The 12,016-nt window shown below is 39.8% G+C and overlaps 1 protein-coding gene across 5 annotated transcripts in view; it reads left to right on the top strand.

The window, feature by feature from the left end:
• pak5 (p21 protein (Cdc42/Rac)-activated kinase 5) overlaps positions 1-11,803 on the top strand; it is a 76,217-nt gene extending 64,414 nt beyond the window's left edge. For all 5 annotated transcript variants that reach the window (XM_036549401.1, XM_036549403.1, XM_036549405.1 and 2 more), the window contains 5 exons: positions 606-739; positions 7,598-7,724; positions 9,643-9,768; positions 10,362-10,496; positions 11,177-11,803. In XM_036549401.1, the coding sequence (XP_036405294.1) occupies positions 606-739; positions 7,598-7,724; positions 9,643-9,768; positions 10,362-10,496; positions 11,177-11,332 (678 nt within the window). In that variant the 3' untranslated portion in view covers positions 11,333-11,803. The remainder of the gene's footprint in view (positions 1-605; positions 740-7,597; positions 7,725-9,642; positions 9,769-10,361; positions 10,497-11,176) is intronic.
• The last annotated feature ends 213 nt before the right edge of the window (positions 11,804-12,016 follow it).

Below are 12,016 nucleotides of genomic sequence, written 5' to 3' on the forward strand. Positions count from 1 at the left end.
TGTGTACTTGCAGTGTGTGTCTAAAAATGTGTATACATGCATCCACACGTGTTTGTGAGTGGGAGTAGATGTGGGTGTGTATTCTTGTGCAAGTAAGAAAATACGCTTAAATTTTATCCTATTAAAACGAACTGAGCCTAATCCTAATTGAAATTTCCAGAAAAAATCCAAAATATCAAATGTGAGTGTATGACTATTATGTGTATGATCGTAGGATAAGATCCTACTTTTAAAGAGAAATTTAAACTTCTTCATAATTTTACTTCATATTTAACTTCAAAACCTAAAACTACTCCCATACAAGCCAGAGTTTCAAACAGTTGTTCTGCCCTGTGTTTGCGTATGCATCTTAAATCTGTAAACATGAAATTTGCTTTTGTTAATCATATTCTAAATTGATTTCTCCCTCTAAGTCCTTTTTAATGGCTTTTCAATGATTTAGAGCAATGTTGTAATCTGTTAGCATAGCAATATGCTAATTTGACCTAAATAACACCATACAGTGCATATGAATAAATTATTTTGAGTACTGATTTCTGAGAATATATTTGGCCATCATTGTAACTCATGCATGTGATAAAATGTTTTTTTTGTTGTTGTTTCAGGTGGTTATAATGAGAGACTACCACCACGAAAATGTGGTCGACATGTACAACAGCTACTTAGTCGGGGATGAGCTGTGGGTTGTCATGGAGTTCCTGGAGGGCGGGGCGCTGACTGACATCGTCACTCATACAAGGTAGGCAGGAACCTGTTCCTACTGTTGCGGGTCAGAGGTCAAGCTTAATCAAGCTGTCCAGAATAATCTAGCTTTTCTAAATAACCCAAGAGCCACCTGAGGTAGTGTTACCAATGCAGCGACACTGCAAATTACAATGTTGGAACAAGTCTTGACAAGTGAGCTTTTAAGGGCAGCACCAGCCTGCATCAGCTTTCAGTGCAGTTGTTGCTTGAAAAAAATCACAGCATTTACTTGCATTTACATATTGTGTTGTATGTCTACATCTTGTAAGTAATATCTACATACAGTACCAGTCAGAACTTTGGACACACATTTCTTTCTTTATTATTACTATTTTCCACATTTTAGAATAATAGTGAAGACTTCAAAACTGTGAAATACCACAAATGGACTTATGTGATGATCAAAAAAGTGTTAAAATAAAAATCTTACATTTTATCTTCATAGTATGCAGAAAAAAATTTGTAAAATTCATAAAAGAAATTCATATGTAGACATCAACTTCACTCTTTATATTTGTCTAAGAAACAAATTTCAAGCATTTAAGCATGTCTTTAGATCAAAAATGTCTTTGAATGCATGTTTCCCATTATCTTAATCAGGTGTGTCCAAACCTTTGACTGGTACTGTATATACATTGTTAGCTTTCGGTGAAATTGATGCACTCGCAGGGTAACTAATAAACTGTTACACAAAGAACTTCAGTCTTGACCGTGGTTGAAGGAGAGGTAGAAACAGGTTTATTGATGGTCTTCAATACAGCAAGGCTTCACACGCGATGGTCGGCTCAGATGTTACATGCACTAAGTCTCACTTAGAGTCTTACGTCTTACACACTCATCAACTTCTCACGATCCAGTCTGTCTCTGCTGCAGGTGGGTGACTGGAACTCACAGACTGACTCTCACACACGCACTGGAACTCTGCTGCACAAAGAACATCTTATACCATCCTAAAGAGTGGGAAACTGATGACCTAATATGTCCAGATATATGATTATACCTGACCTTGTATCGTCTAGAGTCTGGCGCCTAATTGGAAAAAAACATTGCTTCAAACGGTATCCTTGATGGATAAGGGAGTACACACTGACCCAACTCCTCTTTGTCACAAACATTGACATGGGACACAGAGTGGGAGAAAGTCCCACTGGATAGAGAATCCTCATATAACCCAAGAACAAATCTTTTAATATAAGCAGCCTCAAAGATCTAAGATATCTTGGTTGTGATATATGTTGTAATATATGCATTTCCACATGGTTAAATATGGAGTGACTGACCTAATACCGAACTACGGCTATATGAGTGCTCGAAATCATTGGCCTTTCTGTTGGAACGGCCTTGCGCCACGTACACACTTTCAGTATGCCTGTGTGCATGATTATTTCAGCATAGCAGCATCTCTTGGAATGTAGGCCACAGGTCACAACTCTGTGGTCAGTCTAAAAACTACACAGAATACAATCACATTATACACTGTGCATACTAATTCTACCAGACTAATCAGTCTATTAATATAATGATCACTAAATAATCACCGCTATTCTTCAACATGTATAAATAAGATCCTAATCTGGTTTCATGCTGTAACTGTAATTTTCTGAGTGAAGTGTAGGATAAAACACCTGACAAGCTGGTGAAAAATGAGACCTCCTTTACAGTAATGAGAATCAAGCACAGGTTGATTTTAAGCAAGTGAGCTATAGCATGAAAACATCAGTATTATTTTGAGGCCAAACCTTCCCGCCAAGACTGGAGGAGAGAACACCATATCAAATCATATTTTACACCTGACTGACTGATCATCCAGATCTGACAATGCAGGCAGTTTGTAAAGAATTTATATAATCGAATACGCAGTCAGATCCTGCCGATCTGATTCAGATCCAAAGCACTAGTTTCAAACGTCAAACAGAAGCTCTTCGCTTGCAGTTTTCTTTCCCACCACTGATTCGGTGTATAAGTACAGTTTGTCTGCATGAATAATTACAGTCATTTATGTTGCGTGTCAGCCGCGCTTGGCACGGTGTCGGACGGTAATTGCATGGCTTTCCTAAGGACACTCAGCCCTGCCAGTGCAAGTCATGAAATCGTGCGCTTCATTAGTTTTTAAGGAGGGTCGACCCCCCCCCCCCCCACCTCCAGCTTGTCCAGAGAGCCGCTCCGTCGTGTTCCTCATCCTGCCATTTGAAATGCTAATTGAACTCCCCGCTGAATAGACGCCGGAGTCGGTGCGCCATGCAAATGCACACAGGGAACCGCGCGGAGAACCCCCGCCGCTATTGTGGGCTCGGTGTTGAACAGACTGCGTCCGGCTCATTGTACTTCATTTGATTTGTATTGTTCAATCAAGAAAAGCGTGCACAGGGCCACTCAGTATTCACAGATTTGGAGTATTTACCTGAGGCAACAGTCCCTGTTGCCAGCCCATTATTACCACGCATGAATATACATAGCCATCACTTGGTTATTGTGTGAGATCTTGCATCTTAAAAATAAACTGATTAATTTGCATGTTAATCATTTTATTTTTATAACTGATATATACATATCAATCACTTATTTATTGAATTATTACAGGGTTTTTTATACTCAAAATGTAGTTGATTTTGTGTTGGGAGGAACTGCACTTGTACCAGTTTTGCAACCCATATAACTATACTGAGGCAGCAGTGTGGTGTAGTGGTAAGAAACAGGCCCTGTAACCAAAAGGTTGCTGGTGCAGTTCCCTGCCGCTGTATTGCAGGGGCACTGCTGCTGTACCCTGCAAGGTACTGAACCCACAATTGCCTCAGTAAATGTCCAGCTGTATCACTCTGATAACAATGGGCTAAATCGTAATAATGTAACGTAATGTTACATTGCCACAGAGTGTAATCCAAAGGAAGAAAGGACACCAAAAATAAAAAGGTGAAGGTAAAATAAACTCAGAAATGAGTTTACTCAGCTGGACATTTCTTGGTATGGGATTGTGATTGGGTTTTCTTAAGAGACAGCCAGTTGTTGTTTTGTGTTCATACACACAAGACTGCAGGCCTGTCCAAAATGGTGCCCAAAATCTGAAACAGCCATTTTCTCACAACACTGATTTCTTTCAGGGTGTAGCAGGAACAGTAAAATCACCTTAAAAGCAAAGTAAGGCATGTTCTTTGGCCAAGACAACATTACTTTCCTTCATGGGGTAGTAAGTACAGTAAAATATTGTAAAGGCAAAGTGAGATATGTGCTTTGGTCAAGACAATATTACTCTTCAGTCTTATATTCCAGTTCATAATTCTTTTCATATTCATTCAGCCATGAGATCACTAATCAATTGCTTGGATCAGTTTTTAAATAATTGTTCATTAACAAAAAATGAAGAAAAATCTAGTTTTATTCTTTCTCATCAATATTCATTAAAGAAAGCCTGGAAACCTTGTATAAAATAACACACAGTTCATTGATATTGTTAATTTTCCTCCCTGAAAGTGTTAGTAACTGCAGAGAGTCATTATTCACATGAAATGAAGGGAAGACTTGTGCAATGCTTGGGAAAAATGCAGTTTAATAACTGGAATATGCAATCTTGGGAGGCTTCAAATATTGAACTACAATGTCAAACTCATTGAAATGCATGTCCCTGCTCTAGAATATATACACCAGAATGTACAAAACAACTTATAGTTAGTTACAATGTTTTGTTTTGTAAACATTTTTTTAAAAACAGCTATATGACCCAGAGTGGACACACATAGTATAAGATTAGGCTTGTTCACTCTCAGTTGTATTGTCAACAGTGTGCTTCAGTATTTTCATCCTCCAGTTTAACGGCCTCAAATAACAAGAACCTGTTAATACTAAAACAGTATGGACAATAGTGTACAATCTATGTGCATAGGTGGAGCATAATTCTACTCCAACTCTGCAGACTGTCTGTTGTGTCCTTAAAACGTGGATATCTACCATATGCATAAATCAGCCTGGCTGTTTTTTGTTCATAACTGATCGCCTTTGTCATCGCTGCTTGTGTCAGTGTCTCTCAGAGCGCGTAAGTACTCCCCCTGGTCTCGGTTTAGATCCGCGGTGCGTAGCTGCCTCTTTCTTTGTGCGGGGGGTGCTCTTCACCCCCCTTCATTCCAGCTGAGTACTCCCCCACCATTTACCGCCTGGGCCGCCGCCAGGAAACGATGATAAACACCGCTAGACTCAAACCGCTTAGCGCGAGGCGTTCATGTTGCTCATAAATTTCAGTTATGGGCAAATCTGCTGCCTTCAGTGAAGTTTGGGCCCCATTTTCATTGTGAACTTCTTGTTGTCTTTTTTTTTTCTTTATTGCATTGCCTTGTGTAACAATGCCATTTGAGATCTGAGAAGCAAGAAGACTTATTGCATGTAGCCTATAGCTTTGATGTGTAACAGTGGGCAGTTGTATTACATATGTTGTTGATTGTTTCTTTCTCTGTTTTGGTTTGTTCTGTACACCTTGCCAACCAGTCCTGCCAAATGCATTTGTAGTTAATCAATTTTTTTTAATCAAGGATGATTCCTGTTACTTATGTCATTGAAACTCGGCAGTGTAGCATAATGGTAAGGAGCAGAGCTTGTAACCGAAAGGTTGTTGGCTCCATTCCCCATTTGGGCACTGCTGTTGTATGCTTGGGCAAGGTACTTAATGCAGAACTGCCTCAGTAAATATCTATAACTGTATAAATGAATAACGTTAAAAGTGTAACCAATGTCAGTTACTCTGGATAACAGCATCTACTAAATGACAATAATGAAATGTAATGTAATCTCATAATCTAATATGAACCTCATAACTTATAAATTATATAGCTAAAGGTAACGCAGAGCCCTGTCAGAGGAAATAGTTGGGAGTTTGGACAGACGGGGAATCCGGTTCACCACTTGTGTCCTGATTCGAGTTAATGTTTGACTCTCAGGATTGGTTCATTCAGACAGAATGCTTATCCCTGTGCCCATATGGACAGGTCAAGTGGTAATTACTCACTGAATAGGAAAAAGAAGCCCAGAGCACTCTTTGGAGTTTAAAAAAAAAAAAAAGAAAAGCTTCATTCGTTGTAGAAGAGAATGCATCCTGAATAGTCCGTTTTAAGTGGAAACAAATCTATCTTATCCTTAAGCCTAGATATTCTTGTAGTTTAAAGGAGTTATACATCTTAGACTTATTTATGGGGAGTTTTACAAAGGTGGCTACCTCAGGAAGAATTTGTGTCTGGAATGGACTTACTTTATAGTAAAGTCACAATTACCATTGTTGTTGTATGTCCTTGTTACTTGACTGTTTCTGGCAGAAACATATACCAATTTTCGAGAACCCTGGGAGCAGTTAAATCACCTGGAGCTGTTTTTTAGAAACAAAGATGAGTTCTCAAAATGTCAACAGCCAGGGCTTCAAGCCTCAGACCCGGAGCACAGGCTACGGATACTGCTTCAACACGGATAACGTTGCTTCTAAATGCCACCAAAATCACCATGACAGATTTTTGTGGCCTATTTCCACATTTGGCTCCTACATCTTCTATTCCACTCAGCCCCTGGGGCAGAGGTTACACTGTAAAGATACCTGTGACGGAGAACATATCTTGTGAATTAATTTCTTTTCTTTTGCCATAGTGTTTTTTTCTGTGAATTCAGTATTCAAACCAGTGTCTGACCACTGATTCATTTAAAAATGGCCAACCTGGTAGCTGTAGTGGCTATGATGTATTTTTATAGGGCAAAAGGGCAAACCTAAAGTATAAATTGCTAAATATTTCCCTTCATAATTCTACAATGGCAGGACATTTAATGTTTTGTTCGAATAATGGAGATAAGGCAAGCCTGCTATGGTGGGAGGTTTGAAACCCCTAATTTTTCTGAATTTTCTCCATCAGTATTTGCATTGTTGCTGATATGCACAATTGTCTTACACAAGTCAATATTTGTCTGAATTTTTATAACCACCATAAACCCCATAAACCCTCATAAGATACCATTTGTATTATTATCACCCTTGGCATATGTCACAAATTACTACACATTTACTGTAATCAGTGGTTTCAGGGTTTGCTGTTGTGAGAGGCATTTATATGAAAAATGAGTATGAAAAAGTCTCTGTTAAGACACTCAACTTCATGTTGACTGAGGTTTCTTACCTGAGAGGTTGGCCTTATCCCGAGAAAGCTGGAACGCTGTGAATATGGACATAGAAAAAAATTTTGTTGTAAAATACAGAAACACAGTGGAACATCCAATCCTATCGATTCATTTCACTCTGGTTTGACGCATGTATTTTGAGATCTGGGATTCTGGTGTTTGTGTTGGTGGAGGCAGACCTTGGTGAATAAGAAACCGGGGGAGAGCATGAATTCTCAATCAAATTTGTTCTATTTTCCAAGGTTTAATAATATCATCTGAATGCTGAGGTGAGGAAATTGCCAGCAGTGTTGATGGATATTTTTGTGCAGAATAGCAAAATGGCAGACTAACCTCTTCTTTTTGACACACTTTGCTCCATACTGTAACAGACAGCCTGCATGTCCCTTCATCAGGGTGGACATATTGAAGCTGATTAGCATTGCTAATGAAGGACTACTATTATGGAGATGAACTTACATACTCTTACAGACATTTGATGCACAAAAATATATCTGCATGAACCTTGTTAGTTTGCTTTTGGCTTAAATGGTGGGATTTGGGACTTAAATAAGAAATTATATCAGCGTTGTAATTTATAACTGCACAGATTAAAAAAAATAACCCAAACCATCTGTTTGGACTAAATCGGCAAACAGTCAGGAAGCCCAGCATGTAAAGGTGGCTTACAGTAAGGCAGTGTTTCCTACTGTAATTTGCTCTTCTCCTGTTGCAGGATGAACGAGGAACAGATTGCCACCGTCTGTCTGTCCGTCCTGAGGGCGCTGTCTTACCTTCACACGCAAGGGGTCATCCACAGAGACATCAAGAGTGACTCCATTCTTCTCACCAGCGACGGACGGGTCAGTGTGTCCGACGTAGTCCCTAATCCCCAGCTGTTCGGTTTCATGACGTAGATCCCCCTCTGGTTTTTCAAAACAAAGAAAGTATATTATTTTTCTTAATTCCATAACAGAAGTTACCGGAGGTAAGCAGCAGTGTAGCATAGTGGTAAGGAGCAGGGCTTGTAACCAAGAGGTTACTGGGGTACTGCTGCTGCACCCTTGGGCAAGGTACTTAAAACACAATTGCCTCAGTAAACATACAGCTGTATAAATGGATTACATGTAAAAACTGTAACCTGTGTAAGTCACTGTGGATAAGAACATCTGATAAATGACAATAATGTAATGTAGCGCTGGAATCAAGAAAGCCAATAACTCGTCTTTGAGTTGTTGTCATGTGAATGGGAGACTTAAACTTTATGAACTTCAAAATTTGCGGAGCTTTTGTGCGGTCTCCACAAAATGACTCCTCGTGATCAGAACCAGTCGTTTTATCAATTCATACTCATCAGTGATTGACAGGATCTAGCAGCTCCCACACACAATGCCATTCATGACGTCTCCTCACCTTTAAATTGAATACTGTCCTGGACCCCATTTACAATTTATACTCCCCCTCATGTACACTGCTTTTGCACTATTTCTGACAGCACCCCACCTCATTTAGAGATCAGGGCATTATGTCATATACCCACTTGTGATCTACTGTCTGTGTGATGACCGATGACATCACCTTGTCATTTCTGGCAGTCATGAAGCATGCATTGGGGCATAGAGTATAGTATAAATTAGTATAAGGTAATAAAAATCAGCCCTGCGTGTGTCTGACTCCTGTTCAGAGTTATTACTGTTATTTCTCTCAGGTTTCTCAGACATATTAAATATATATAGTATATTTAAAATCCATAATATAGATCCGTGCAAGCTGGTGAGCTGGAAATAGGGAAGGTGACGGACTTCTCCGTAGACTGTAATCATCCCGAACACGTCTTTCATTGTTCTGTGTGATGAGCAAGAGTGTCTATTTAAATCAGGATCGCCTTTCTGCAGCTGACTCATTGTTAGTTAATGCAGCAATTAGGAACAAGAGATATAAAGCTGCAATTACTGTTTTTCTGATTGCAAACCCTCACGCCCACGTAGCCGCTGTCAAAAGGGGATCACATCAGAACTTTGGAGCATTCTGTGCGAACTGTGTTGGGTGCTGAAATGTCTTTCCATGTAGACCTCACCTCGTTTACAGAAATATCCCACAGTATATTCTGATCTGTAGTTTTAACTTCAACTTTTTTGGGTTTTATTTCTGCTCTGTTTGTTATCATTTGAAATGGCCCTGGCACGTCATTTGATCCAAACATTACCTCTTAAAATTGGGTTCTGAATGATAACCTGAATATTGTTATAGTGATACTCTATATAGCATTGGTAAAAGAGAAGTTGTGGTGTTTTTTGGAGCATGTATGATTTTTAATTATCAAAAAAACATGAACTTAGTTTCATTTAACTTTTCATTTGGACCTTCACTGGAAGTTTCTGAGCATGCTTGTCTGTGGTTTTTAACCATTATAAACTGTTCCCATCTACTGTCAACACCACCAACACCTATTATAATGAGAATGCTTTCAGTGTGAACCAGTTTGGGCTGATGCACATGTATTCAAAGACCATCTTAGGCTGTGGATGGCAGAGTAAGACAGAGTGTTACTGTCGTTATGCTCTTCCTGAAAAGACAAAACATGTCGTCCAGTTAAGAGTGACGAATTGGCTGTGTCTTTGAGCCTGCTCATCTGTGATTATGTCAACTCATCGGCAATGCACGAACTACTGTCGTAAGACAATCGTCATTACAGCAGTGTGAATGTTTTTGCACCTGACATGTTTAGGATCCCCTGCTGACTCTGCTTGGTTTGCTGAGATATGTTTTTTTTTTCCACAGATAAAACTGTCAGACTTTGGGTTCTGTGCCCAGGTGTCAAAGGAAGTTCCAAAGAGGAAGTCTCTGGTCGGCACTCCTTACTGGATGGCCCCAGAGGTCATTTCAAGGTTGCCCTATGGCACTGAGGTAAGTGCCTGCATCATTATTGTCAACAGTAGTGGACTTAAAACTTTTTTTCAGGTTCAGATCCCAGGCGTAGCACTGCTATTTACCCAAGAACGAGGTCCCTCAAGTTTTGCTTCAGCTGCATAATGCAACAATTCTTTGGCAACAGAAAAGAACAGAGATGGGCAGCAGCACAATTAATGATATGTGATCAGACTGTCCTTAATCTAATCAGATAGATGTCCTAATGGAACATCTAACAGTTAAATGTAGTAAGGTCTTGTTTTAATGAGTCACTCCCGAGAAACAAAACATAAAAAACCCTTATGTGTCAGTATGGTAAAAAGGGAAAATGTCCTCCTTGGCCTCTAATGGCTACAAATTAACTATGTATTTTGGCACTGCAAATCTCAGTGTGAAAATTAGCTGTCTAAATGGATCATTTACAATAACATTTTTAAAATAAAGCTTTATAGAGGCAACACTTTTCGTTTCTGCGGCAGTGGATTACAAAATAATTAAAATCATTGGTTTTAAAAGCTTACCTTTTATCTGTGAAATCGGAAGCGTAGTCCAGTCCACTGAGTGCCGATACTGAGTCTGGCTGTTTTCAGGTGGACATTTGGTCCTTGGGGATCATGGTGATAGAGATGGTGGACGGGGAGCCCCCCTACTTTAATGAGCCCCCCCTCCAAGCCATGAGGAGGATCCGGGACAACCTCCCACCCAGGTTAAAAGAGCCCCACAAGGTGAGATCCCAGTCACCTCGCTGAGGAACACCCACGTTATTTATAAAAGCTTTATATGTTTTGGGAAAAATAAAGGCTGTTGTTTAATTTCTGAAAGGACACATTTCAACTTTATTTGAATCTCTGTCTTCTTCATCATGGATGTCACATGATGATTATGATTTTATAAATGAGTAGTTTCATCTTAATTTGACACATATATCTCAGAAATTACTTGGAATACAGATCTTAAACTTAAATAGTGAGAAATAATAGGAAAGGCTGTGTACCAAACATTTGTCCTACCTTAGAATAATGGCTCGGAATTTAGTTTAGATGCTTTATTGGCATTTGGCATAATTCATACACTTTCATCATCAAATTGAAGTATTTCACAATTCAGTAATTATATTTTTGAATTATTAACACAACAATTTTAATTCACTCCATTTCTTATTTCTTTCTTTTGTCACGTGAGTTCTGCCATCATGCTGGTAAATGTGAGAAACTTTAAATTATTGCCAAAACAACCTCTAATATGCCAGTGAAATATTAAAACTTATTTTAGACTTAACTAACTGCTTGATTTTTAGTTATTTCATTCTCCATTGCCCTTCCTATGTAAGACAAGGGGAAATGGTTGCGTAAAGATGGTATATCATGGCCGTATCATGGCATTGTCGTTGCTCCGTGTCCCATAGGTGTCATCCATCCTGCGGGCCTTCTTGGACCTGATGCTGGTGAGGGAGCCGTCTCAACGGGCCACCGCCCAAGAGCTCCTGCAGCACCCTTTCCTCAAGCTGTCCGGCCCCCCCTCCTGCATCATACCCCTCATGAGGCACTACCGCCACCGCTGACCGGCCAGCAGGGCGGCGCCATCCTTCACCGAAAAACTCAACTTCTGAACACTGACACCTTTACCATAGCGTAGCGTAGGAAAAAAAAAAAGGAAAAAAGAAAAACCTGTCAGCTCCTGTTTTAAAAAGTAAATAAATAAATAAGATACCTGCTTCTGGATGCAGCCTTCCGTGAAGGGCGCGCTGACGCCGGCCTTCTCCAGGCAGAGGTAAAGCAGAGGCCTGTGTGACGGGCGTTTGGAGCTGTTTTCTCTTTCAGAGGCAGTGCGGTTAGACTCACAGTGTGCAGTGAGCGAGTTAGCCGTCGACTAGCGCTTTAGGGGATGCGGAAAGATGGTCTGCCCCTCAGACGAGTGAGGTCGATAGAGCCCTGGGAACGGCCACTCGGCTGTCAGAATAACAGATTGCAGCTCGTTCGGGGCCTGTTCGAGGAGCCGCGCTTAACCGAAAGTTGTGAGGCCATTTCGCACTCGGAGGAGGACAGGCTGTAGTTCTTTGGTTGTAAAAATAATAATAATAATAATTAATAATAATAATAATAATATCTTTTCACTTTTATCTTCTAACACTAACAGTGTAATGTATTTTAGATCAACTGTAATTTTCTCTGTACAGTTTTGATAATCTTCAGTATTTTTGTTGTGATGTAACCATTGTGATATGGGCAGTATTAAATATAATTAG

The sequence above is a fragment of the Megalops cyprinoides genome, chromosome 17, assembly GCF_013368585.1.
Source record: "Megalops cyprinoides isolate fMegCyp1 chromosome 17, fMegCyp1.pri, whole genome shotgun sequence".
NCBI classification, from domain to species: domain Eukaryota; kingdom Metazoa; phylum Chordata; class Actinopteri; order Elopiformes; family Megalopidae; genus Megalops; species Megalops cyprinoides.